The sequence below is a fragment of the Lontra canadensis genome, unplaced genomic scaffold (genome assembly GCF_010015895.1).
Source record: "Lontra canadensis isolate GAN:19392208 unplaced genomic scaffold, GSC_riverotter_1.0 scaffold148, whole genome shotgun sequence".
NCBI classification, from domain to species: domain Eukaryota; kingdom Metazoa; phylum Chordata; class Mammalia; order Carnivora; family Mustelidae; genus Lontra; species Lontra canadensis.
Window position 1 is genome coordinate 1230250 of NW_022631142.1, and position 26027 is coordinate 1256276.

The following is a 26027-nucleotide window of genomic DNA, read 5'->3' on the forward strand; positions in this document are numbered from 1 at the left end:
TTCCCTAATGACATATGGTGAACATCCTTTTATATGCTTATTTGCTGTCTGTTTTTATTTGTTGAGGTGTCTGTTCAGATCTTTTGTCCAGTTTTAATTGGGATGTTTTCTTATTATTGAGTTTTAAAAGCTCTTTTTATATTTCATATTTTTATATTTCATAAATTACAAGATTTTTCTTTAAATCAGATATGTTGTACAAATATTTTCTTCTAGTCCATGTTCCTTTCATTCTTAGATGTGTTCACTTTTAATTATTTTAGAAGTATCTCTGTATTTTCTTAATATTAATAATTATAATGATTAATTATATTAATCATTATAATTAATTATTAAATACATTAATTATAATAATTAATAATAATATTAATTAATATTAATTTCTTAATATTAATATTAATTTCTTAATATTAAGAAAAACATTTTAATTTTTTCCTTTTTCTTTTCTTTCTTTCTTTCTTCTTTTTTTTTTTTTTTTAAAGTAATCTGTGTGCCCAACATGGGGCTTGAACTCATAACCCCAAGATCAAGAGTGTGTACTCTACCAGTTAACTAGCCAGGCTGCCCCTTAACTAAACATTTTAAAAAATAATACATTTCTGTAGAATTTCTTGGTTGTTTCTTGATTATAAGTGTTAGAAATGATTTATTAACTTTATAATTATGATCTTATTTCTGTATTTTATTATTTTTGGTTTGTCTCTCCAATTTGAGTCTAAAAACTCAGTGAAGGTAAGGATATTTTCTGCCTTGATTGCTCCTGTATCCTCAGTCCTGGCACATAATGGGTGCTTACAGAATTTTTGTTGGATAAACAAACAAGTGAGTGAATATTGTCCCTTAATGCAGCAGTACATCTTTCCATGTAACACCTTGAGTCTTCAGATGATGGTGTCAAATTCAGAATATAATGGATGTAAGATCTTTGGAAAATATTTTAAATTAGTTGTATGTTTCTCTTATTTAAGGATGGTTTCAAACCAAAATGAGTTTTTTTCCCTGATTTCATATTTACTTACTTATTGATGGGAAACAGTAGATAAGAGAGTAAGAAATGGATGCTTTAAATAGAATATTCCTCAGTAATTCAGTTTTCCTTTACTCTGCCTAAAAACCTGTCTTATAATTGGCATTGTGAGCTGAACCATTCTAACATGGTAAAACAGGAATAACCTTGGTTTCTAAAGAAGTTAGGGAAATATTGTCCATTCACATTCTTAAAGAAGTTGGCTTCACCCATGTCATAGCACTTATCACACAGTATTATCTCTGTCCTTCTCAGTGGAATGTAAGGATCTTGAGAGTGATTCTGATTTATCTTTTGTCCCCAGCATCTAGCACAGTACCTGTCACCTACAGATTGCTCAATAAATGTTTGTTAGTGAATGAATAAGTGAATGCCAATCATTAATTTACGTACACATCGAATGCTTGTTATTTATCTGTTACTGTGCTGGGTGTTGAGTTTACACGGATGGCATTGTGAACCCTTATGTAAAGATTAGTGGGAATGACCAAAAGCAAACAAATGTATAATTGCCAATTGTGATGAGGGTTATGAAGGAAATTAATAAGGGAGGATAATATAAAAGATGGAGGGGTGAGGCAGATCTGGGAAGGCCTCTGAGAAATGACATTTTAGATGGCACATGATAGTTTAGGAGTCAGCCATTCAAAGAGAAAATACTTCAGGAAGAGAGAACAGCTGGACTGAGCTAAGAAGGCACTTATACAAGAAACTTAAAGGAATCCAGTATGGTATAGTAAAGCAAGAGCCACATAAAAAGAACTTAGAGAGGAAGCCAGGGAATAGACCATGTAGTATTCTGCAGGTCATGTGAGGAATGCGAAGCCATGGGAAGGGATGAGCTTACCTAGGGAAGAATTTACAGAGTGAAGAGAAGGGGCCCAAGGCTGAGCCACTGAAGTCAAGTGGAGGAGGACCTGTTCCAAGTGACCGAGGAGGCACGGCCAGAGAGTTAGGCAGAAAACCAAGAAAATGTGGTGTCTGGAAGTCAAAAGAAGAAGGTAGTTTGTCAAAGGAAAGGAGTTATCACCTAATATAAAGTCCTTGACCAAAGAAGTCAAGAACATATGGACAGGAAGAAGGACCAGATTTGGTATAGCAGCTATGGATACAGAAGCCAGAACGGGTTGAAAATGGGGTATGAGCTGAAAATGGAGTATGAAGTGAGGAGGTAGAGATGGTTTTTTTTTTTTTTTTTTTTCAAGAAGTTCTGCTGTAAGGGAAAATAGAAAAAATTGGAGCACTTACTAGATGAAAATGGTTATAGATGAATTTTTAAGATTTTATTTATTTGTCAGAGCGTGGGAGCACAAGCAGAGGGAGAAGCAGGCAGAGGAAGAAGCAGTTCCCTTCTGAGCAAGGGATTATGACCTGAGCCAAAGGCAGATGCTTAACTAACTGAGCCACCCAAGGCATCCCTATCGATGAATTTTTTAAAGAATGGGGGATACTATTATATTTATGTAGTGTAATGAATGATCCTTTAGACAGGTTGTTTTAGGAAAAAAGGGAAATTGATCACAGGAAGAGCAAAATCCTTGAGGAGGCCAAAGGGATGGGATCTACACACATGTTGAGGATTTGGCCTAAGGGAAAGGAAGAGAAGGTGGGGACTGATAAAGGTAGGATTATGGATTTATTGGTGAGAGCATGAAGACATTTACATCTCTTTGGCTCACTTCATATAGAAAATATAAACACTGAGAGAGTTAAAGTAGGGGATGAAGTTTTCAGAGGGGCGAGATAGTTACCTTTGAGTAGGGAAGTAAAACCTAGTTAGATTGAAATTTTGATAGCCCTGTGAGACTGGGTATCAAATTTTCAGTCATTTTATACTAGTGCAGTCCTGACTTCATGGGATAAGGTATTTGTCTTTGGAGTCATTGTGAGCTTGTTATGTTATCTTTGTGATAAAAGCAATTATTGGAGAAGTAAGAAAAGTTCTATAGGGCCAATCTATGTGCCATCTCTCTATCCATTTCCATTTATTTCATTGATTCATTCAGCAAGGATTTACTTACTGTTTAGTGTTCTGTTTCAGCCAAAGTGATGAAAGAAAAAAGGAGAATGGCTACCCTATTAAAACAGACTGCTTGGGCGTCTGGGTGGCTCAGTGGGTTAAAGCCTCTGCCTTCGGCTCAGGTCGTGATCTCAGGGTCTTGGGATCAAGCCCTGCATCGGACTCTCTGCTCAGCAGGGAGACTGCTTCCTCCTCTCTCTCTGCCTGCCTCTCCACCTACTTGTGATCTCTCTGTCAAATAAATAAAAAAAAGTCTTAAAAAAAAAACCAGACTGCTCATGCTTCCATAGATGACAAAACTTAAATATATGAAATAAGTAATAAAACAATTACAAAGCTGCACATGCTTAGTGTGGGAAGCAGATAGACGATGATGGCAGTGGTAGTAGTGGTGAGAATGAGATGCCTAATATTTATTGAGTGTTGATTGTGAGCCAGGCACTTTCTAAATGCTATTTATATTATCCTATTTAATATACATAACACCCTGTGAAGTAGCTAGGGTTATAGTCTACATTTTACAAAGGATGAAATAGGCCTACAGAAATTAAGTAACTTGTTCAGAATCACACAGCCAATAAGTGGAGTTAGGATTCAAACTTAGGCTCTTTGACATGTAGAGCCTACACTACAAAGCAGTATGCAGTGGTTTCAGGGAAAAACAAACAAACAAACGGGGAGTGATAAAAATGAGGTCCTTAACTTAGTAAAAGAGCCACTGTAGCAACACTTGGACTTAGGACTACAGAGCTCCTAAGCAGCCAGCTAAGAAGGAAACAGAAGGTAGCTAAAGCTTTGGTACATACTCTGTAAGTTATTATCTACCTCTTAAGTCCACATGAAGGGTTTATTATTCCTTCTTTCAGTTGAAGAAACTGAGATAGTGGAACTGTCAGTGTTTTTTTATATAACTCATGTTCTTTTTCTTTAAATTAGTTGACAGGATAAAAAGGAAACAACTCTGTAGGTTTTATGTTGATTTTTATGTGGTTTTCTTAGCATTTCTTGAGGAATGCCTGTATTTGTACCATATTTTCAAAGGAAATATATTTAAAAAAGAAAGTTGAAAAATATCTGGTACTTATTTTATTAGATGGCTGTTTCTTTTCTTTCTTTTTTTTTTTTTTTAAGATTTTATTTATTTACTTTACAGTCAGAGATCGCAGGTAGGCAGAGAGGCAGGCAGAGAGAGAGTGGGAAGCAGGCTCCTCACCGAGCAGGGAGACCGATGCAGGGCTCGATCCCAGGACCGTGAGATCATGAAGGCAGAGGCTTAACCCACTGAGCCACCCAGGCGCGCCTACATGGCAATTTCTTATTTAAAAAAAAGTTACACATTAAATTATTCTCAGTTTACTTTTTAGTAACTTGAGTTAACAGTTTTAACAGTTGAGAATTGGATACTGAATACAGAATAATCTTCATAAGACTGAGTAAAAATTAGCACATTAAGATAATGTTTATTTATAACTTCAGGGATCAATTTTCTCAAGGTTTGTTTTATTCTCTGGTATTAAAACATGACCACTGTTTGTGCCCCTTGGGAAGCAGAGAAGTAGTAATTTTTCACACTGAAAGTTTGTTGAAATGTATTTAGAGCACTGTAAAGAGCAAAACAGACCAATATTTGGGGCACCTGGGTGGCTCAGTAGATTAAAGCCTCTGCCTTCGGCTCAGGTCATGATCCTGGGATCCTGGGATCGAGCCCCAAATCGGGCTCTCTGCTCAGTGGTGATCCTGCTTCCCTTCCTCTCTCTCTGCCTACTTGTGATCTCTGTCTGTCAAATAAATAAATAAAATCTTAAAAAAAAAAAAAGAGACCACTATTTCTTAAAACCTAGATTCAGGATAACTTTATAGTCATTTGCTAGCTTCTTTATGATCTCAGGCAAGACATTTTGATCATCTGTAAGATAAAGGTGATAATACTTAGCTTGAACAATTATATAATAAAGATCTGAATGAATTATGAGTATTAGAAGTAATAAATATGTTACTTAGCACTATATGTAGTGGATTATCATTCAATGGTAACTTTTATTTTAATTATGTCTTTATGGAAAACTGCCTGTAGTTTCTTTATAAAGTGTTTTTTGTTGACTTATAGAGTTCCCTATAGATTCTGGATATCAATTCTCTGTCAGCTATCTGACTTGCAAATATTTTCTTTCATTTCATAAGTTACCTTTCTTACTCTGTTGATAGTGCCTCTTGATGCAACAAAGTTTTAAATTTGGATGTTCGGCCTATTTTCTTCTTTTGTTGCCTATGCTTTTTGTATCATATCCAAGAAATCGTTGCTAAACCAAAAGTCATGAAGCTATTCCCCTATATTTTCTTCTAAGAGTTTTATAGTTTTAGCACTTATATTTAGTTTTTTAATCCACTGTGAGTTAATTTTTGTATGTTGAGTCTAATTTCATTCTTTTGAATATGGGTATCTAGTTTGCCCAGCACCATTTATTCAAAACGCTCTTCTTTATCCATTGAACTGTCTTACACCCATGTCAAAATCATTTGACTTCATATATGTGAGAGTGTATTTCTAGGCTCACTTTTATTCCATGGCTCTTGATGTCCGTGTTTATACTAATATACTGTTTTGATTACTGTAGCTTTGTAGTATATTTTTAATCCATAAAGTGGGAATCTTCCAACTTTGTTCTTTGTCAAGATTATTTTAGCCACTTGGGATCCCTTGATATTCCATATTAATGTACGGATGAATTTTTCTATTTCTGTGAAGATCATCATGGGGTTTAGATGGAGATAACATTGAATCTGTTTGGATAACTTTGTATAGTATAGATATCTTTTTTAAAAGATTTTATTTCTTTATATATTTTGAGAGAGAGTGAGTACACAAGCAAGTATGGGGAGGAGCAGAGGGACAGGAGAAGGAGAGGGAGAGAATCTCTAGCAGGCTCCACGCTGAGTGCAAACCCAACTCCAGGCTGGATCTCACAACTTGGAGATCATGACCTGAACTGAAACCAAGAGTTAGTTGCTCAACCAAATGAGCCACAAAGGCACCCTGGATAGTATAGACATCTTTTTTTTTTTTTTTTTAAAGATTTTTTATTTATTTATTTGAAACAGAGAGAGAGAGATCACAAGTATGCAGAGAGGCAGGCATAGAGAGAGAGAGGAGAAAGCAGGCTCCCCGCTGAGCAGAGAGCCCGATGCGGGCCTCGATCCCAGGACCCTGAGATCATGACCTGAGCCGAAGGCAGAGGCTTAATCCACTGAGCCACCCAGGCGCCCTAGTATAGACATCTTAACAGTAATGTCTTCCAATTCATGAATTGTCTTTTTACATATTTATATCTTTAATTTTTTTCAGCAATCTTTTGTTATTTTCAGTGTACAAGTCCCTTACCTCCTTGGTTAATTCCTAAGTATTCTTGATTCTATTATAAATGGAATCGTTTTCCTAATTTCATTTTTGACTTGTTCATTATTAGTGTACAGAAATACAACTGATTTTGGGGGGTGCCTGGGTGGCCCAGTCAGTTGAGCATTCGACTTGGTTTTGGATGGGGTTGTTACCTCATGGTGGTGAGATCAAGTCCCAAGTCTGGCTGCACTCAGCAGGGCATCTGCTTGAGATTCTATACCCTCCCCCCTGCAGCTTCCACCCCCATGTGCTCTCTCTTTCTCAAGTAAATAAATAAATCTTAAAAAAAAACAAACAAACAGTAGATTTTGTGTGTTTATATCCTGCAAACTTGTTGAATTTATTAGTTTTTACAGTTTTGTGTATGGTTATCTTTAGTATTTTTTACATATAGGATTATGCCATCTGTTAACAGAGATAATTTTACTTATTCATTTCTGATTTAAATGCCTGTTTGTTTTCTTTGCCTAATTGCTCTGGCTGAACTTCAAATACTAAGCTTGAATATAAGTGATAAAAGTGTACGTCCTTGTCTTATTCCTATCTTAGAGGAAGAGCTTTCGGTCTTTCATTGTTAAATATGTTAGCTGTGAATTTTTTATATGGCCTTTGAGGTAATTTCTTTCTAAGTTTGTTGCGTGTTTTTATCATGTAAAGGTGTTGAATTTTGTTAAGTGCTTTTTCTGTATCAGTGATCATTGGATTTTTTTCCCCACTCTATTAATGTTGTGTCTTACATTGATTTTCCTATGCTGAACCATCCTTATATTCAAGGAATAAATCCCACTTGATCGTAATCCTTTTAATGTGCTGCTGAATTTGGTTTACAAGTATTTTATTGAGGATATTTTTTGCATCAGTGTTCAGAAGGGATATTGGCTTATAGTTTTCTTGTAGTGCCTTTGTTTGGCTTTCTTGTCAGGGTAATGTCTTCACAGAAAGTTAGGGAAGGTTCTTTTCCTTTCAGTTTTTGGGAAGAGTTTGAGAAGGATTGGTGTTCTTTAAATGTTTGATAAAATTTACCAATGAGGCCATTTTATTTAGAGCTTTTTTGTTGTTGTTGAGAGGTTTTTGATTATTGATTTAGTCTCCTTACTAGTTATAGATGTATTTTGATTTTCTATTTCTCCCTGATTCAGACATAGCAGGTTTTGTATTTTTAGGAATTTGTCCATTTCATCTAGGTTGGTCACAATTTTTTTCTGAAGATCTATTTATTTATTTTAGAGAGAAAGAACACACAAGTTATCATTGTGGAGAGGAGAGGAGAGGGGTGAAGGGGGAAAGGGAGAGAGAGTCTTAAGGAGACTCTGCACCAAACCCAGCATAATCTCAGTCTCACAATGCTGAGATCAAAACCTGAGTGGAAACTGGAGTTAGACACTTAGCCAACTGTGCCACCCAGGTGTCGCGTCAATTTTTTTTTAACTGATCTCTACACTTAACATGGTGGTCAGAGTCCATGACCCTAAGATCCACGAGTTGCATGCTCTACCACGAGCCAGCCAGACACCCCAGTCACAATGTTTTTTTTTGTTTTTTTTTTTTAAGATTTTATTTCTTTATTTGACAGACAGAGATCACAAGTAGGCAGAGAAGCAGGCAGAGAGAGAGAGGAAGGGAAGCAGGCTCCCTGCTGAGCAGAGAGCCCGATGCGGGGCTCGATCCCAGGACCCTGAGACCATGACCTGAGTCGAAGGCAGAGGCTTAACCCACTGAGCCACCCAGGCGCCCCGTCACAATGTTTTTTTAAGCCAGAAGAAAATTATTTGAAAAACACAGAGTAGGATATTGAGTCTTAAATGGCTTCCTTTGATAGAACAAATTAGAAGTTGGTTACAGAATGTCAAATGACAAAAGTGTCTTTTGTTAAAACCATCACATTTTCAGTATATAAATGGGCAAAAGAGGGTTAAGTGGGTTAGTAGACAGTAGAGAAATATTTAAATTTATTAGTTACTATGAGGTAAAAATGAAAATTTCATATTTATACAGGGAACAATAAAAACCTGATAATACTCAATGCAGGTGATGTTAAGTTGAAATCACCATGTTTATACATTTAAAATGCTATAAGTGTCAATTCTTGGAGCTAATAATTCCTTTTGGGGAAAATAATTCCTAAAGAGCAAGAACTGTAAGGCAAAAAGATGTTCATTGTAGTGTTACTTTATTTATTTATTAAGCTCAAAGGGCTTTTTTTGGTTGTAAGTAGGCTCCATAGTGTACTGTACGGAGCCCAGCATGGGGCTTGAAATCACAACTCTGAGATCAAAAACTGAGTTGAGTTCTTGGACATTTAACCAACTGAACTACCCAGACGCCCCTAGTGTTACTTTAAATAGCAAGTACATTTAAAACAATTTCTGTCCAAAATTGGATAATGATAAATACGATATATACATCTGGATTGACCACTAAAAATAATTATGATAAGGCAGTATGAAAAATGTCCATGATGATATATAGATAAAATAAAATGCAAACTCATAGTTATGCTTTGCTTATAATTATAAAAGTTACTCTTGGTCATAAAATCATGTATATATAAAATGAACATGTAAAATACAAAACAAGTAGTTTTAATTGGTGGAATTCTGGGTAATTGTTTTCATTTTCTTTTTGTTTTTAATTCTTAATAGTGATTCTTAATATTGATTTGATTAAAAATAATTTGGGGGCGCCTGGGTGGCTCAGTTGGTTAAAGCCTCTGCCTTCGGCTGGGGTCATGATCCTGGGGTCCTGGGATCGAGCCCCGAGTTGGGCTTTCTGCTTGGCGGGGCGCCTGCTTCCTCCTCTCTCTCTGCCTGCCTCTCTGCCTACTTGTCTGTCAAATAAACAAATAAAATCTTTAAAAAATAATAATAATTTGGGATGGGGGTGTCTGGGTGGTTCAGTGGTTAGTCCTCTGCCTTTGGTTCAGCTCATGATCCCAGGGTCCTGGGATCAAGCCTCTTGTGGAGCTCCCTGCTCAGCAGGAAGCCTGATTCTCCCTCTCCCACTCCTCCTGTTTGTGTTCCCTCTCTTGCTGTCTCTCTCTCTGTCAAATAGGTAAATAAAATCTTAAAAAAAAAAAAATTCACTATCTATGAGATAGTCTTCTCAGAAAAAGCATATTTGAATCTGATTAATTTCTAGATCTAGCAGTCAATTTATAGGAAATAGGAAGTTAGAAATTCATTAAAAAATATCACTACAAGAAGGCAATCAATGAAATCCATATTGTGGGAAAGTACAGGACAAATGACTCAATTCTTTCAATAAAATATTTTTGAAGGAGAACCTGTATAATAAGAGACTTGAGACATTCACTAATCATAGTATATAGACCTCTTTGATTTCTGCTTCAAGCATAATATTAAAAAGTTAAATAAAATAAAATTTAAAAGAATACAATAATCAGCATTAAATGCATAAATTAGAAAATGCATAACTGATCTAAAGTCAGTTATCTAAGCTTCAACCTTGGGAAACTTAGAATGAGTGATGTTGGTAATGGCAGAGACTAGGGCATGTGTTGGGGAGGGGTATATTGAATGCCGTTTAATGTCTGCTTCATTTTGTTGTAAACCCAAAACTGCTCTAAAAAGTCTTATTAAAAAAAAAGCCCATTAAAAAATGTTAACATTAAAAATAATAATAAATAAAAAAATAAAAAGTTAACATTGTTCAGATATTTGATATTAAGAACTTGTTAATTTTAAGAAATCTTAATTGTAAGATATGATAGTGTTGTATTAAAATAGTCCCTGTGTTTCAGAGATATATATTGAAATATTTAAAGATGATATATGAGATTTGTTCCAAAATGATTAAATGAGAGAGAAGTAGGTGAGGATTTGCTTTAATAATTGTTTCATCTGGGCACTGGGCACTTAGGCGTTTTTTATACTGTTATGTCTATTTTTATATGATGGAAAATTTCTGTAATAATAAGTTTTAAAAATGCAGAATGGCCAGAATATGGCTTTAAAAAAAGGGACATGTTTTAATTGCTTGCCTTTTACAAATTAGCACTTTTTAACCTACACATAAAACTTAAAACACAATGTGGTTATTTAAAAAATAATAACAGAACATAAAAATTAATTTATAACATCTTAGAGGAAACCAGTCTGGTAACTTCAAATAAGTTTAAGGTTTTATGTCGAATTTGTTTTCTTATAATTCTGTTGTTGTATCTGTCTTCCTGTGTAACGTGGATTAGAAATAAAATTGCAGGGTCGAATTAGAGCCCTTCCTGTGGTATACTCCTAAAATGACTAATAATTATTTTTGTTTTCAGTTAATAACAGTCAAGTTGGAACAGGTGTTTGGATAGAGGCAGAGTTGGAATCAGAACTGCTTTAGCTCTTGCTACATTGGTTTTGGTATTTGCTAATAACCCAGGGTAAAGTACTCTTCTGCACTTAAGAATTTTTACAAGTTGTTATTGTCATTTGTCTTTGTGAATAGCTGGATATTGGTCATTTACAAGCACTTTCCTGTGTTTGTTCTTGCAAGGCAGTTATTTTTTGTCATAATTACAATACTTTTTTGAAGACCTGGGATATCACTTTTTCCACTCTTATTCTAAATTGGGAAGAAATAAGTGAACATTTGCTGATTTGAATTTTCAAGAGTTTTCAAGGACTAAGTGTTATGCACACAGTAAGGGGGCATAAATAGGCACACATGGTACTCGAGTATAAAACTTGTTTATCTGGGGCACCTAGGTGACTCAGTGGATTAAGCCTCTGCCTTTGAATCAGGTTATGGTCTCAGGGTCCTGGAATCAAGCCCCGCATCGGGCTCTCTGCTCAGCGGGGAGCCTGCTTCCCTCCCCTCTCTCTCTGCCTGCCTCTCTGCCTACTTGTGGTCTCTCTCTCTCTGTCAAATAAATAAATAAAATCTTAAAAAAAAACTTACCAATTTGGCAGTAGGATTTGTTATGTGGAAAGCCATGAGTGGGAAGTTTTGAAAGGAAAGAAAAAGGAAATAAGAAAGGCGTTATCATTCACTCAGTTCCTACTGTGTACTACATTTTCTGTGTATTATCTCATTTAATCCTCATGAAAGCCATAGAAGGAGAATATTAACATTTAATTTTTACATATGAGGAAAAACTGAGGGTTGCAGTTTAAATTATTCCCAAAAACTCGTTTGGCCAGTGAATGATAAAGTTGAGAATGAATCCAGAAATGCCACATTAAAGAAAATTACATGTAAACACACAAATGGTCAGAAATAAACAGATACCTTATGATCTCTCTTATATGTGGAATCTAAAAATAAAACAAAAACAAAAACCTCCCAAGCCCTAGGCTCATAGAGGGAGGGAGGTAATAAGGGTAGGAGTCAGGTAGAATGGCAAAATGGGTGAAGGGAGTCAAAAGGTACCGACTTCCAGTTATAAAACAAGTAAGTCATAGAGATGTGATGCACAGCATAGCAACTGTAGTTAATAATACTTCATTGCATATTTAAAGTTTGCTAAGAGAGTGAATCTTAAAAGTTGTCATAGTGAAAAATTCTGTAACTGTGTATAATGGCATGTATTAACTAGACTTTATTTTGGTGATCTTTTTGTAGTATATGCAAATACTGAATCATTATGTTGTACACCTGCAACTAATATAATGTGTGTCAGCTATACCTCAATTAAAAAAACATTAAACTCTACAAAGAATAAACCTTAATATATGTAAACAACAAAATAAAGGAACTGACCTCAGTTAAAAAAACCAAAAACACACAAATGGAACATTTTAACCAGTACTTAGCTGGAACATTGAATATAATATGTATTATAAGTCATCATAATTTGTCTTTTTACAAAGACAAATGTGTCTGTGATATAGTCCTTCCCAGATAAGTCCACATTAATGTTTGTTTCTCTGCTCATAAATTCATGTATGCAATAACTTTAGTAATCAAGGAAGCAGTAAACATTTGTTAAGTCCCTGTTTTATTTCAGGCACTGTGATATCAGTATTGAAATACTTTAGTTCTTTACTTCATGAAGTTTATACCCTAGCTTGGGAAAATGGAGAATAAGTTAAATAAATATAATAGATTGTAGTAGATTGTGTCAGTTCTGATAATAAAAGTATATGGTATGATATTTTGGTGGTATAATAAGTTTGTATGTGCAAATATGTAATTCTCTATTTCTAGAACTGACTTTTTGACTCCCTAGCTCAGAGAACTGGGGAAGGTACTTAGATGACGTTTGCAATGTGGGGTGGGATGTTTTTGTTTGTCACAGTGACTGGGGTTGCTACTGGTGTTTAGTTATCTGGGACCTGGGCTGCTAAACAGTGAGGAATTGACTGCCCCAAATGCCAAGAATGCCCTTGTTGAACACTGACTAACCTAATTCATGGCAAACAACTTGATCTTGGCCTTGTCAGGCAACTTTAGTATTGTCCTGTAATTTTAAATCCAAGATTATTAACCTGTTCTCAGTTGGTTCCAGTATCTTAGATTCTGCCTATCTATTCCATTGTACTAATTCTTACAACCCGAGGAGCTATTACATGATAGTTTTTGTCTTTTTGAGAATGAGAGCCAGTATTTCTGGGTCAGTCTTCTATTTCATGTTGTGGTACACCATCTGTGTCAGTCAAAGACACTGTCCTGTGGTGGTCTTGTGGTGTATGTTACGTTTGATCCCATGTAGTTCTCTGGCTCGGGTGTATCCCTTTGCCTGACTACCATTTTCTTGCCATTGTAGGTAGTTTCTTGGTAAGTCATCCACTTTTCTAACTAACTTTGGTGCTCTAATTTCCTTGGAGACATAAAAGATCCTCCTCCACACTACTGTTAGGCTCATCATATACTGGGACGGATAGGTAGTCTTAGGTCCTTCTGTTCAGCTGCATAATGCTGCCCCCCTAGCTTGCTTTTACAAAAGGATATCTTTTTTTTTTTCTTCCATTCTTATGTGAGGATTTTTTTTTTTTTTTAAACCAAAATCAAGTCCTTTACTTTACTTCGGAAAGTTCCTAACTATATTAGTTTACCAGGACTGTCATAATAAAGTAGCACTAGGGGCACCTGGGTGGCTTGGTCAGTTGGGCCTCCAACTCTTGATTTCCGCTCAGGTCATGATCTCAGGTTGGTGAGATCGACCCCTGGGTTGGTCTCCAGGCCAGCAGAGTCTGCTTGTCCCTGTCCCTCTGCTCCTCCCCCAACTCATACTCACTCTCTCACTCTCTCAAATAAGTAAATAAAATCTTTAAAGTATCACCAACTGTGGCTTAACCAATGGAAATTTATTGTGTCACAGTGCCAGAGGTTAGAAGTCTGAGACTGAGGTGGTAATAGGGTTTGTTCCTTCTGAGGATTGTGAGGGAAGGGTCTATTCCATGTCTTTCTCCTTGGCTTGTAGATGGCCCTCTTTATGTTCACATCCTATTCTCCGCATATTGTGTCTATATTTCCCCTTTCATAAGGTCACCATTTATATTGGATTAGGAACTCAACTTAATGACCTCATTTTAATTTGATTACCTCTGTAAAGACCCTATTTCCAAATGAGTCACATTCTGAAGTATTGAAGGTTAAGACTTCAATATATGTATTTGGGGGAGTGACGATTTAACCTGTAACACCCAACTAATCCTTTTAATTCTCTTTCCTCTTAGAATATAGAAAAGGCTCTACTCAAAATAAAATTTAAATATCCCAGTCCAACACCAAAAAAATAATGTAAAGTAAATAGAGAGAAGGGGGGAAAAAGCCCTATTTCTGTCCAATTGTTATCCTCCAACTTAATTATTTTTGCTTTTTCATATGAGTAACTACATAGAGAATATTTCATTCTTTTTATAGGCTAACAGCATTCCATTTAATAGTTATACTGCAGTTTAATTAACCATTCCTCTACTGATGAACATTTTTGTTGTTTACAACTTTGGACTATTATGAACTGTACAGAGCAAATTCTTGTATACATCTCATTGCACATTTGTGGGTTTTTTTTGTTTTTTTTTTTTTTTTTTGTATGATAAATCTTTCAAATTGCATGTGCCAAGGGCACCTATATGGCTCAGTCAGTTAAACATTTGACTCTTGATTTCGGATCAGGTTGTGATCTCGGGGACATTGGATTGAGCCCCACTTTGGGCTTTGTGCTGGGCGTGGAACCTGCTTGAGATTCTCTCTCTCCCCTTGCCCCTCCCCCTTCTAAAATGAAAATAAAAAATAAATAAAATTTTAAAAAATTGCATGTGCTAAGTCAAAGGGAGAGAACATTTAAAATTTTATAACCCACCAATTTATACTACCACCAGCGGGATATGAGAGAAAGTTCCTCTTTTTTTTTTTTTTTTTTTTAAGATTTTATTTATTTATTTGACAGAGATCACAAGTAGGCAGAGAGGCAGGCAGAGAGAGAGAGGGGAGGAAGCAGGCTCCCTGCTAAGTAGAGAGCCCAATGCAGGGCTCGATCCCTAGACCATGGGATCGTGACTGGATCTGAAGGCAGAGGCTTCAGCTCTGCCTGAGCCACCCAGGCACCCCAAAAGTTCCTTTTCTCTATACCCTCACCACCATTGGATAATACCAGTTTCTTAAAAATCTTTGTACAATAGAAAAAGTATCTCATTCTTCTAATTTTTATTTTGTCACAAGTGATACTTAGTATATCTTAAGTTAGTCATTTTATTTATATTTCGGTAAATTTTTCTGTAAATTCACCTGTGTGAATTCTTCTTTAGAAGCATTTGTAGCATTGTATTTTTCTTATTAGTTCATTGAAGCTTTTTATATGTTATGGATCTTAGCCCTTTTTTCATTATATATAACTCAAATATTTTATCTAGTCTATTTTATTCTTTTTTGATGTTACTATAAATGGAATTTTGTAATTTCCTTTTCTGATTGTTTATTTTTAAAAGACTTTATTTATTTATTTGACACAAAGAGAATGAGATTACAAGTAGAGCAGCAGGCAGAGAGAGAGGGGGAAGGAGGCTCCCTGCTGAGCAGAGAGCCCGATGTGGGGCTCGATCCCAGGACCCTGAGATCATGACCTGAGCCAAAGGCAGAGGCTTTAACCCACTGAGCCACCCAGGCACCCCTGCCATCTTTTTTTAAAGTAGAAGTATAGTTAATATACAGAGTTATATTTTCATCTATACACCATAATGATTGAACAAGTCTATACATAACTCTTAAAGACCATATTCCCTATGCTCTACTTTTTAATTCTGTGACTTATTTTATAACTAAAAGTTTGTACCTCATAATTCTCTTTATCTAACCCAGCCCCCCACTCACCTCCCCTCTGATAATCACCAGTTCTCTGTATTTGTCTTTCTTTTTGTTTGTCTCTTTGTTTCTTTGTTCATTTGTTTTGTTTCTTAGATTCCATACATGAGTGAAATCATCTGGTATTTGTCTTGTCTGGCCTCATCTTATTCAATGCCTCCCTTAACCTAAGGGCCTCTAGCCACATTAACTATTTTTAGTTTCTTAATGGAGACATGCTCTCTTCCCCTAATGGGACCTGTGCACTCACTGTTTCCTCTGCTTATTATTATCTCTCTCCTGTTACCATTTTACGCATAAAAAACTATTATTTCAGATTTTATCTCTCTCATTTCCTAAATAAAACCTTCCTTGACTCTGCCAGTTGAGGTAAGGCCTAGATTACATCTTATTTTATCATATATTTCTTTTTGAAGCAAGTAATTTTATATTCACTTGTGTGATTATTTAATTTCAGATTATAACCTCTGTAGACTAAAATGACTATGAATTTCATGAAGGCAAAGGTCATACCTATTTTGTTCACTGCTACATCTAGTAGGGTAGCCTGCTGCGCAGCACATAGTTGGACAGACATTTGTAGCATGAATGAGTGAGTGATAGCTTCTTCATTTTATGTCTTGAGTAGAAAGGTTATTGAAAGATTTCAGGATTCATATGATTAGATTCACTGTTTAGAAAGTTCTGTCATTTATTGTGTGAAAGATGAATTAGAAAGGCATATCTAAAAATTAGGAAGACAGATAATTGATTATGATTATCTTCTTAGCCTCGAATAATATAACCCTAAATAAAGCCAGTGGCGTTATTGATGGGGGGGAGGAGATGATATTTTGGAAGAACCATTTAAGAGTGAGAACCAGCAGGACTTAGCCACTGACTAAGTCATGGGAGGGAGAAGGAAAAGTGAAGTCTCAAACTAAAATGAAAGGCCATGTATGAATTAGTATGAGGCAGTATTACATAACAGTTAAGAACAGGGTCTTTGGAGACTTATGTAACCTACTAGCTGTACAGCTGAAAGATTTTACTTAACATTTGTTTATTTAACTCTCTTAATTGTAAATGAGTATCTTCATCGAGGTTAAATGAGATAGTAGATGTAAAAAGCTTGTATTCATATACTACACTGTGAACTTGAACAAGTCTTTTAACCATCCAAATTCAGTTCCTTTTGATAGAAAAAGGATAATCTATTTCCTGTTCCTCCTACATTGTAGAGTTACTTTGAGAATATAAAGCCTCTGAAAACTGTAAATTGGTGATCATGGTAGCTAGATAGATTAATTGTACCTAGTAGGAAAGGAGATGATCTCTCTTTGTCTTTAATATGACCTCATCTCTTGATTCATCTTTGTCAGATAGATACTTCTGGACCATAAAGACTGGATTAGTAGAATTTACCATACTGGCAACAGCCTTCCGCCTGTATGGGGCTCTCTGTGATAAGTGACTAATGAATGACTTCTCAAGAAAATAAATCTTAAGAGGGAGCTAAGGAGATTCAATTACTGCCTGATGTGGAAGGGAGAAGAAAGTAAGATTATCAGGATCCAACCCTGGAAAGTAAAAAATAAGGTGCTAGAAATTGGCCTGGTGAATTTTTGGTTGCGTGCTTTGATTTTCTGTAGCTACGCCTGTGCTTATTTTAGGATTGAATTGTATACTTTGATCTTTCCTGGCTTTCATACCAAACCAGTAAAAATGATGATTATGGTTATTATTCCACACATAAGATGAGTAAAAACCAGAAGCTAAAACCTGGAATTCTCAGTGCTTGCTTATTTTACCCTGCTATCTTGGCTTTCCAAACAGATGTAACTATCTTTAAATGCCCATGTTATGTGACGTGTGTATAGGAATTTTGCCTAAGGATAGCTCATTTTTCCCCCCCTGCTATGTATTTCTTATGTGATCTTGGCTAAGTTTTTATTTTCAGCCGACACTTTGACTTTCCTTACTGCTGATAGACTTGTCATCTTGCTCTTGCTTTTGAATTGGATCTTGTGCCCAGCTTCCTCAATTGCGTTTTCCTTTGAAGTTTTCAGTGTTGTAGTAATATGGTTTCCTGTCAGTCAGTGTTGGTCAGTATAAGTTTGTTCCCTTCGTATCGTGATTCTAAATAAATTTAGTATGTTCTTTTTTCTACAGGTTTTCTGTGCTTCCTGCTGTAGCCTGAAATGTAAACTGTTATACATGGATAGAAAGGAAGCTAGAGTATGTGTAATCTGCCATTCAGTGCTAATGAATGGTAAGTATTAAAACAGTTTGGATTCACAGTTATGGAGACAAAACAAGAGAATTCCTATGAAAGGACTACTGTTTTTTCCTGACTTTCTCTATAAGTTGCTCACCTTCTCAAAAGGCACAACGTTAACAAAATAGATTTCCATGTTTTGAAAGTATTGTAGTATTTCAGAATTCCTGTGCCTAAACTCAATGAATGAAAGCTAACGTCAGGTAAGTTTTGCAGGAAGAATGGAGTTTCTTATGGAAATCTGGTGCTGTGTGGCTTTAATGTTCCTATGAAATGACTGAAGTGGGATGGGTGTGGGAGGCTATTGACTACTCAAATGATGAAATATTAAAACTGGGCCTAGGTTTTCCTTTCAAGGGAAGCCTTCTCTAGGGAATAACTTAATAAAATAAAGTCTTAGTAACACCTTGTTTTGTTTATCTTGTTAAAAATAAATATTTTAGCATTTAAGATCAAATAGAGAAGTCCATTTTTCTGTCAGTTATCACCTTAATACTACTTAGATTTGTTAGAAGGATATTTGTTTTGAATTTAGTTATGTGGTAAAAGAGCATGGCCAGGAGAAGGTAAATATAGCTTGTCCCGTGTTCATCCTTTGTGGGACTAGAAATGAATCCAAGGGAATTTTAGTTAAAAGTTTTAAAGCAGTATTTTGTAAAGAGATGCAACAAAATTGATCAGGCTGTAGTATTTCCTCTTTGAGTACATCTTTGCACAGTTGCCAGAATTACTAATAAAATTTTCAACTTGGATACCACCGCTGCCTGTGCCAGGGTCGGGTGCATTCTGGAGGCCAGAACCTATCTGCTTAAGACCCCTCCTGCTCTGTCTGTCTGCATTGCTCCTAGTGATGTTTTCCTGTTGCTGGCTTATTAACCTACTGCATGTCAGTTAATCTGATCTGTTCTGATCTCCTGTGATCCATCCAATTTCCTCCCATTTCTGAATTCTTACAATTTTGATCAAATATTAATTCATTCTCTCTACTCTTAAGGGTCAATTTTTAGATGGTAGTTATTTCACTCATTTGCTCAATTGATGATTTTTATTCCTGCTTTCATTTTCGGACATATATCCACAGAAAAGAGCATGATACCTAATTACAGTACCCAGTACCTCTTTTATTTGATGAGGTCTTTCAAGTTGATAGCTTCTTTTTTTTTTTTTTTAAACTTGGCATAGCTAAAGATGAAGGAAATGGCAGAGGATTCATATGGAATACTTATTTTTATTAAGCCAAGGATCCCTTTACCAGAGGATCCTAAAGTAATCTACTTTTTCTGGTTTTTCCAGTGTCTTTCCTCTCGCATGGCTTAGCGAAGTCTTTTTCTGAATATTTAATTTGATGCTTTTCAGTGTTCCCTATCCCTTTTTCCCTTTCACCTTTTCTCTTCCTCCCCTCTTTCTGCCAGTGCTTTTAAAGGAACATAGCTGTTGTTTTTAGCCTTGTCCTGAAGTTTGGAGGCAATAAATGTTCATAATCTTATGGATCATTCTTTGATGTTGAATGAGAGTTTTTAAAGGATGCTTAAAAAAATTGGGTGGTTTCCATTCCTGGGCATGTGGTATTACCTGAACCTAGAAGATAAAATTTGATATCTTTCATTTCTGTAGCATCTTTCATCCTATTTACTTTAAAAACAATAGTTGATACATCAATATTTAAAATATTAGTAAAATAATAGAGTATACAGAATCTTAATGCATTTGTGATCATTCATATTGGTTGATGGCACTTATATGACATTGGCACATTTTCATGTTCAAATGTGTCCTCTGCTTTTGAGACACCAAAGATGTGAAATGGTTGTTTTTGCTGGATACTTTTACGTGAAGTAATGATTACACGAAATCAGAATTCACAAACATATTGAGATGTGTTCTCTTGAGCTTTAGGCTTCAGAATTTTTCAGCTGAGATTTTACCTCAACTAAGAGCCTTGACGTCTATAAATGAAACAAAAAAAATCATATAATGGAATTATGCTATTTTAGGCCCCGATTTTGATTTTTGATAGAACTTTATAAAATGCATCAAATATTAAACCTGCCCCCCCTGTCTAAATGCTACCCCAGTTGCAAATCCTTAGTAAGTTTGATGTTTCACTCCCTCTTAAGGGAATGTATGGTCTCTTAAAGGAGCCAGGAGCCTAGTCATTAACCTCAGACTGATGTGCTTTCAGTCTGTATGAGAAGTATCTCCTAATTCATATTTGTTGCTTCCAAATAGTTTACTAACTAAATGGTCTCCTTTATTGAATAAAATCACCTATCACCTTAATAGTTTCACTAGCTGGAAGAGAGACATACTATGAATGTTAATGAGGAGGAGCTACATTATTTATCCAATATTGTGGAGGTCTTGGTGTCCATATTTTGCAATCCATTCACATTGATTGTCTGTATTTGCTTTAGCTCAAGCCTGGGAGAACATGATGAGTGCCTCAAGCCAGAGCCCTAACCCTAACAATCCTGCTGAATACTGTTCTACTATCCCTCCCTTGCAGCAAGCTCAGGCCTCAGGAGCCCTGAGCTCTCCACCTCCCACTGTGATGGTACCTGTGGGAGTTTTAAAGCACCCTGGAGCAGAAGGTAGGGGATCATGTGCTCTTCTCTCGCTTTTCCCTCACCAAGTTCCTCTGAAAAGGTGCTGATGTGATTTTACAGCACAAGTCTTTGAAAACACTATAGATGAAGTCCCTCTGGGTGGTTATTAAAGTGGAAGGAACAAGGTGAGAAATGTGTCAAGATTATTTCTGGGCAAGTAAATACTGTGTTGCCTGATATTTTGGAGGCACCTCTAAAAATATGCTAATACCCTTTCCAGCTTAAAAATGTAGTGATTACACTGCTTATACTTGAAAAAAGATACAGAATTTGAGGTTGATCTGTAAAATCCTAGCCTCATGTCTACCTTAATGTTCTTTGTAGGAGTTTATGAAAATGAAGAGTTCTTTCTTTGAACCAGCTGGTTCTAGTATTGTTTTTTGGAAACATATTGCCATTTTCTCTTTTCATTTTTTTAAAATATATTTTTTTAAAGATTTTATTTATTTATTTGAGAGAGAGAGAGAGAGAGATCACAAGTAGCCAGAGAGGCAGGCAGAGAGAAGGGGGAAGCAGGCTCCCTGCCGAGCAGAGAGCCCGATGTGGGGCTCAATCCCATGAACCTGAGATCATGACCTGAGCCGAAGGCAGAGGCTTAACCCACTGAGCCACCAAGGTGCCCCTCTTTTCATTTTTAATCTATCCATTTGAAAATATCATTAGGTACTTAGACCTTTATAAAATCCAGAAATTTAATTCTGATTATATCACATGATAAGTAGGACATTATAGGCTCAACTTATTTTAGTTTATTATATCTTTAGAATTATGATATTGTCAGATGAACAGTACGTTGTAAGTTCGGGAGATTGTCAGTAGTAAAAACCGGTTATATATTTCCTTAAAATAATCTTGTCAGGAAGTTTCCCTTGATAATTAAAATCAATCTTCTTTCATTAATTTTATGTCTTTCTGTCTAGTAATATTCCCTTCCCCTTGCTAAATAGCCCTCCTCCCCTTTTGAAGATCAAAGACTTCTACTGATATTGTCCTATTCTTCCCCATTTTCCCATCTTTTCAGATTATCCCTTAGTCATATTCCTTGTATTTTTATGAGTTCAGGCTTTCTTTCTTAAAATCTTTATTCTCTTTACTTCATTTGTCATTTTTGTTGTTCTTCCCTAGTCTGTCTTTGTTTTGGCTGTTTGGGATTGATTTTCGGAACAGGATTTAAAGAGATCATTTCATCAGACCTAGTTTTCCAGCTTTTCCCCTGCTGCAGACTACTTTTGCACTACCAGATCAGTCTTTCATCTTCAGTTACACGTCAGCCAAAGATCTGGTCTGTTTGCTTCCCAATTCTCTTATATATCTGTGCCAACTCTTCCTTTATTGGTAAATAATTCTTCAACATTCTTCAGGGCATCTTTTGCCCTTTAAAAATACGGTATCACTTTTCCAGATATTTAATTCCTGTGGAAACCTCATACTTTTAGGAGATGTGGCTGTCTATTGCTAGATATTTTTTCCCTGCTATTAATTTATTTCCTAGGCACTTAAACCACCTTTCTTAGTTTCTCTGTCAATGATATGGAGCAGGGTATGTGATGTAATCATAAGTGTATTTAATATTTTAAAGTAAAGTGTTTTAAATAAAGATTTAACTTGAAGTTACAGAAATAAAAAATATATTTAAACTTGTATTTTATTAATTTATAACCACTTTTATACACAGTTACAGTTCTTGTATTTATAATGATAAGATGCTAAATAGTCATTTCTTTGTACTTCTGAAATTGGTGACCTTCTCTTCTTTGATGTTAGAAACCCTACCAATATCACGTTGATGCCTGTTTTATTTTTCTGGCTCCTCAAGTGGCTCAGCCCAGAGAGCAGAGACGAGTTTGGTTTGCTGATGGGATCTTGCCTAACGGAGAAGTTGCTGATGCAGCCAAATTAACAGTGAATGGAACTTCCTCTGCAGGAACCTTGGCTGTGTCACATGACCCAGTAAAGCCGGTAACTACCAGTCCTCTACCAACAGAGGTAAGAAAACAAAAACAGTAACTAAAAGTGAGTACTTAGTTAATTCAGCATTAGGCTGTTTCTGCCCAAGTTGAGTGACCTTTCTGTGGAACCCTGTAAGTTTCAGATACAGTTTAGTGCGTGCGTGCTTGCGTGCGTATGTGGCTAAGGGTAAAGTAAATTTGGTAAAATCTGTTCTTGTTTGCTCTATATTTGGAGGTTTTTTCAGGAAAAAGATTCTTACGAAGGTTGTTCGCAGTGAGCTCAGGCTAGTGCTGTTGTTAGAAGTCATGGAGTTGGAATCCTGCCCCCTTTGTATATTGGTTTTCAAACTGTTCCCCAGATTCTGTGGTGGCGTTGTGGGAGTGCCATGGTGAGGAAGGGCCAGGCCACATAAAAGAGGCTGAAGAGTCCCTCTATTCTTTTCTCTTAAACTGAGCAGCTCTCTGCTGTCTTCTGTTCTACCTTTTGGTTTCTTTCTTTCTTTCTTTCTTTCTTTCTTTGAGAGAGAGATAGCAAGAGAGAGCATGGGCAGAGGGGATAGGGAGAAGTAGGCTCTCTGTTGAGCTGGGAACACGATGTGGGGCTTGATTCCAGGACCCTGGAATCATGACCTGAGCAGAAGGCAGACGCTTAACTGACTGAGCCACCCAGCTACCCCTACTTTTTGGTTTCTATGTAAGATTTTTAAAGATTTTCTTTTTAGGCGTGCCTGGGTGGCTCAGTGGGTTGGGAATCTGCCCTTGGCTGGGGTTGTGGTCCTGAGGTCCTGGGATCAAGCCCCACATCAGGCTTCCCATGCTCTGTGAGGGCCTGGTTCTCCCTCTTCCTCTGCTTGCCACTCCCCCTGCTTGTGCACTCTCTCTCTCTCTCTCTCTCTCTGATCAAATAAAAGCAAAACAAATCTTAAAAAAAAAAAAAAGATTTTATTTTTGAGTAATCTCTATACCTAACGTGGGGCTCAAACTTACATCCCTGAGATCAAGAGTTGCACACTCTACCAAATGAGCCAGCCAGGTGCCCCTGATAGGGTTTTAGAATATAAATTTTGTTTCAATGCAAGAGGAAGTTTTAGTGAATGAATGTTACAAGGAAACAAGGTTTGGGGTGCCTGGGTGGCTCAGTCGTTAAGTGTCTATCTTAGGCTCGGATTGTGATACCAGGGTCCGGGGATCAAGTCCCACATTGGGCTCCCTGCTCAGTGGGAAGCCTGCTTCTCCCTCTCCCATGTCTCCTCCTTGTGTTCCCTCTCTCACTATCTCTCTCTCAGTCAAATAAAATTGTTAGGAAAGAAAAGAGAAAAGAAACGAAACAAAGTTCAGTCCAGTTTGTAAAACTAAAACCAAGTTAGTTATTTTACTTCTGTCTCTTGCATTCTTTAACACTCTGTTTTAATACTTATCTGGTAAAATGTGGAAAAACAGATTTTATAAGGCCAGACTAGAGTATATTTTTCTCATCTTTAGGACCCCATAGAGTGCATGGCACTTAATAGGAGCTCACTGAATGAAATAAATTCCTTTCCACAGATGATGTATTAGTAGAGGCCAGATGACCACTTTCTGTGATACTAAAAGATGGATTTATGCATCATTAAAGAGTAAGAATAGATTACTGTATTTCCTGTACCAGGCTTTCAAAGCAGGTAATCGTTTGTCAATAAAATTTTCCAAATCTCCTCTTACATGATGATGTATTGAGAATACTGCAAAATTCTTAAGAACATTGCAAAAAAAAAAAAAAAATTTTTTTTTAAAGATTTTTTTTTTTTTTAATTTGACAGAGACAGCGAGAGTGGGAATACAAGCAGGGGGAGTAGGAGAGGGAGAAGGAGACTCTCTGATGAGCAGAGAGCCCAATGCAGGCCCTGATCCCAGGACCCTAAGATCATGACCTGAGCTGAAGGCAGATGCTTAACAACTGAGCCACCGAGGCACCCCAAGAACATTGTAAAATTTTTAGCAAAACCCCCCTAAAAACTGATAGAGTCCTAAATTATATTTAGACAAAAATATAGTAAGACATGGACATATTTTTTTAAGAATAGTTTTAATCTTTATTCAGGTATAAAATCTAGATAGTGAAGTGCTTAAGGAATATTAATCTTTAGGAAGCAACTTGATGAACTTATAGACACACCCATGCAGCCACCCCTGGATTCAGCCAATGTGAAAATATAGACCATTTCCATCACTCTAGAAGGTTCCCTCATGCCCTTTTTCTGTCAATACCTGTGTATTTTTCCCCCAAGGCAATCATTATTTTGATTTGTATCACCGTGGATTAGTTTTGACTGTTTTTAAATGTCTTTTTTTTTTTTTTTAAGATTTCATTTATTTGACACAGAGAGCACAAGCAGGGGGAATGGCAGGCAGAGGGAGAGGGAGAAGTAGGCTCCCCACTGAGCAGAGAGCCTGAAGTGGGACTCAACCCCAGGACCATGACCTGAGCCAAAGGCAAACACTTAACTGATTGAGCCTCCCAGGCGCCTCTGTTCTTAAATTTCATATAAATGGGAATATATAGTATATAATATTTTGTGTCTAGCTTCTTAAACTAATGATTATGGGATTTATTCATGTTGTGTGCATCAAAAGCTAGTTTGTTGTTTGTTTTTTTATTGCTGAGTAGTGTTCCATTATATGGATATGACAATTTATCTGTATTCCTATTAATGGACATTTGGATGGTTTCCAGTCTTTGGCTCTTATGAGTAAAGCTGCTATAAATATTTTTAAACATGTTAAAAACAGTTTTTAAACACTTCTAAAGGCTTTTCTTTTTGCTTAGTTGTATAGAATATAGTGAGGAGAGCATTATTTTAGTAGATCTTTGAGCATATTCTATTAAGTCGTTAGAAGTCAAGCTGTCTGTCTTTGCAGATGAGATGATACTTTATGTGAAAAACCCCAAAGACTCCACCCCCAAACTACTAGAACTCATACAGCAATTCAGTAATGTGGCAGGATACAAGATCAATGTACAGAAATCAATTGCTTTCTTGTACACTAACAATGAAAATATAGAAAGAGAAATTAGAGAATCGATTTCATTTACTATAACACCAAGAACCATAAGATACCTGGGAATAAACCTAACCAAAGAGGTAAAGGATCTGTACTCGAGGAACCACAGAACACTCATGAAAGAAATTAAAGAAGACACAAAAAGGTGGAAGAGCATTCCATGCTCATGGATTGAAAGAATTAACTCCACCCCAAATGTGTGTTTCAACATTATACTTTATAGTGTAGTTAATGTGATCTTCATATTAATGCAAAGAAAAATGAACTTGAAGTTTTATTTCATTGCATAGTAAATAAAAACAATGACTTATTTTAATCTGTATTTTTTTAAAGATTCATTTATTTACTAGAGAGAGAAGGAGAGGGCAAGCAGGGGAGGGGCAAAGAGAGAGGAAGAGAAATCCTCCAGTAGTCTCCCTGCTGAGTGTGGAGCCCAACATGGGGCCTGACCCAGGACCTTGAGATCACAACCTC

The 26027-nt window shown here is 36.3% G+C and overlaps 1 protein-coding gene across 3 annotated transcripts in view; it reads left to right on the top strand.

The window, feature by feature from the left end:
- ZFYVE9 (zinc finger FYVE-type containing 9) overlaps positions 1-26027 on the top strand; it is a 199929-nt gene that overhangs the window by 94720 nt on the left and 79182 nt on the right. For 2 of the 3 annotated variants that reach the window (XM_032844103.1, XM_032844102.1), the window contains 3 exons: positions 17851-17950; positions 20371-20547; positions 22379-22548. In XM_032844103.1, coding sequence (XP_032699994.1) covers positions 17851-17950; positions 20371-20547; positions 22379-22548 — 447 coding nt within the window. The remainder of the gene's footprint in view (positions 1-17850; positions 17951-20370; positions 20548-22378; positions 22549-26027) is intronic. The other variant, XM_032844104.1, reaches the window with a different exon arrangement.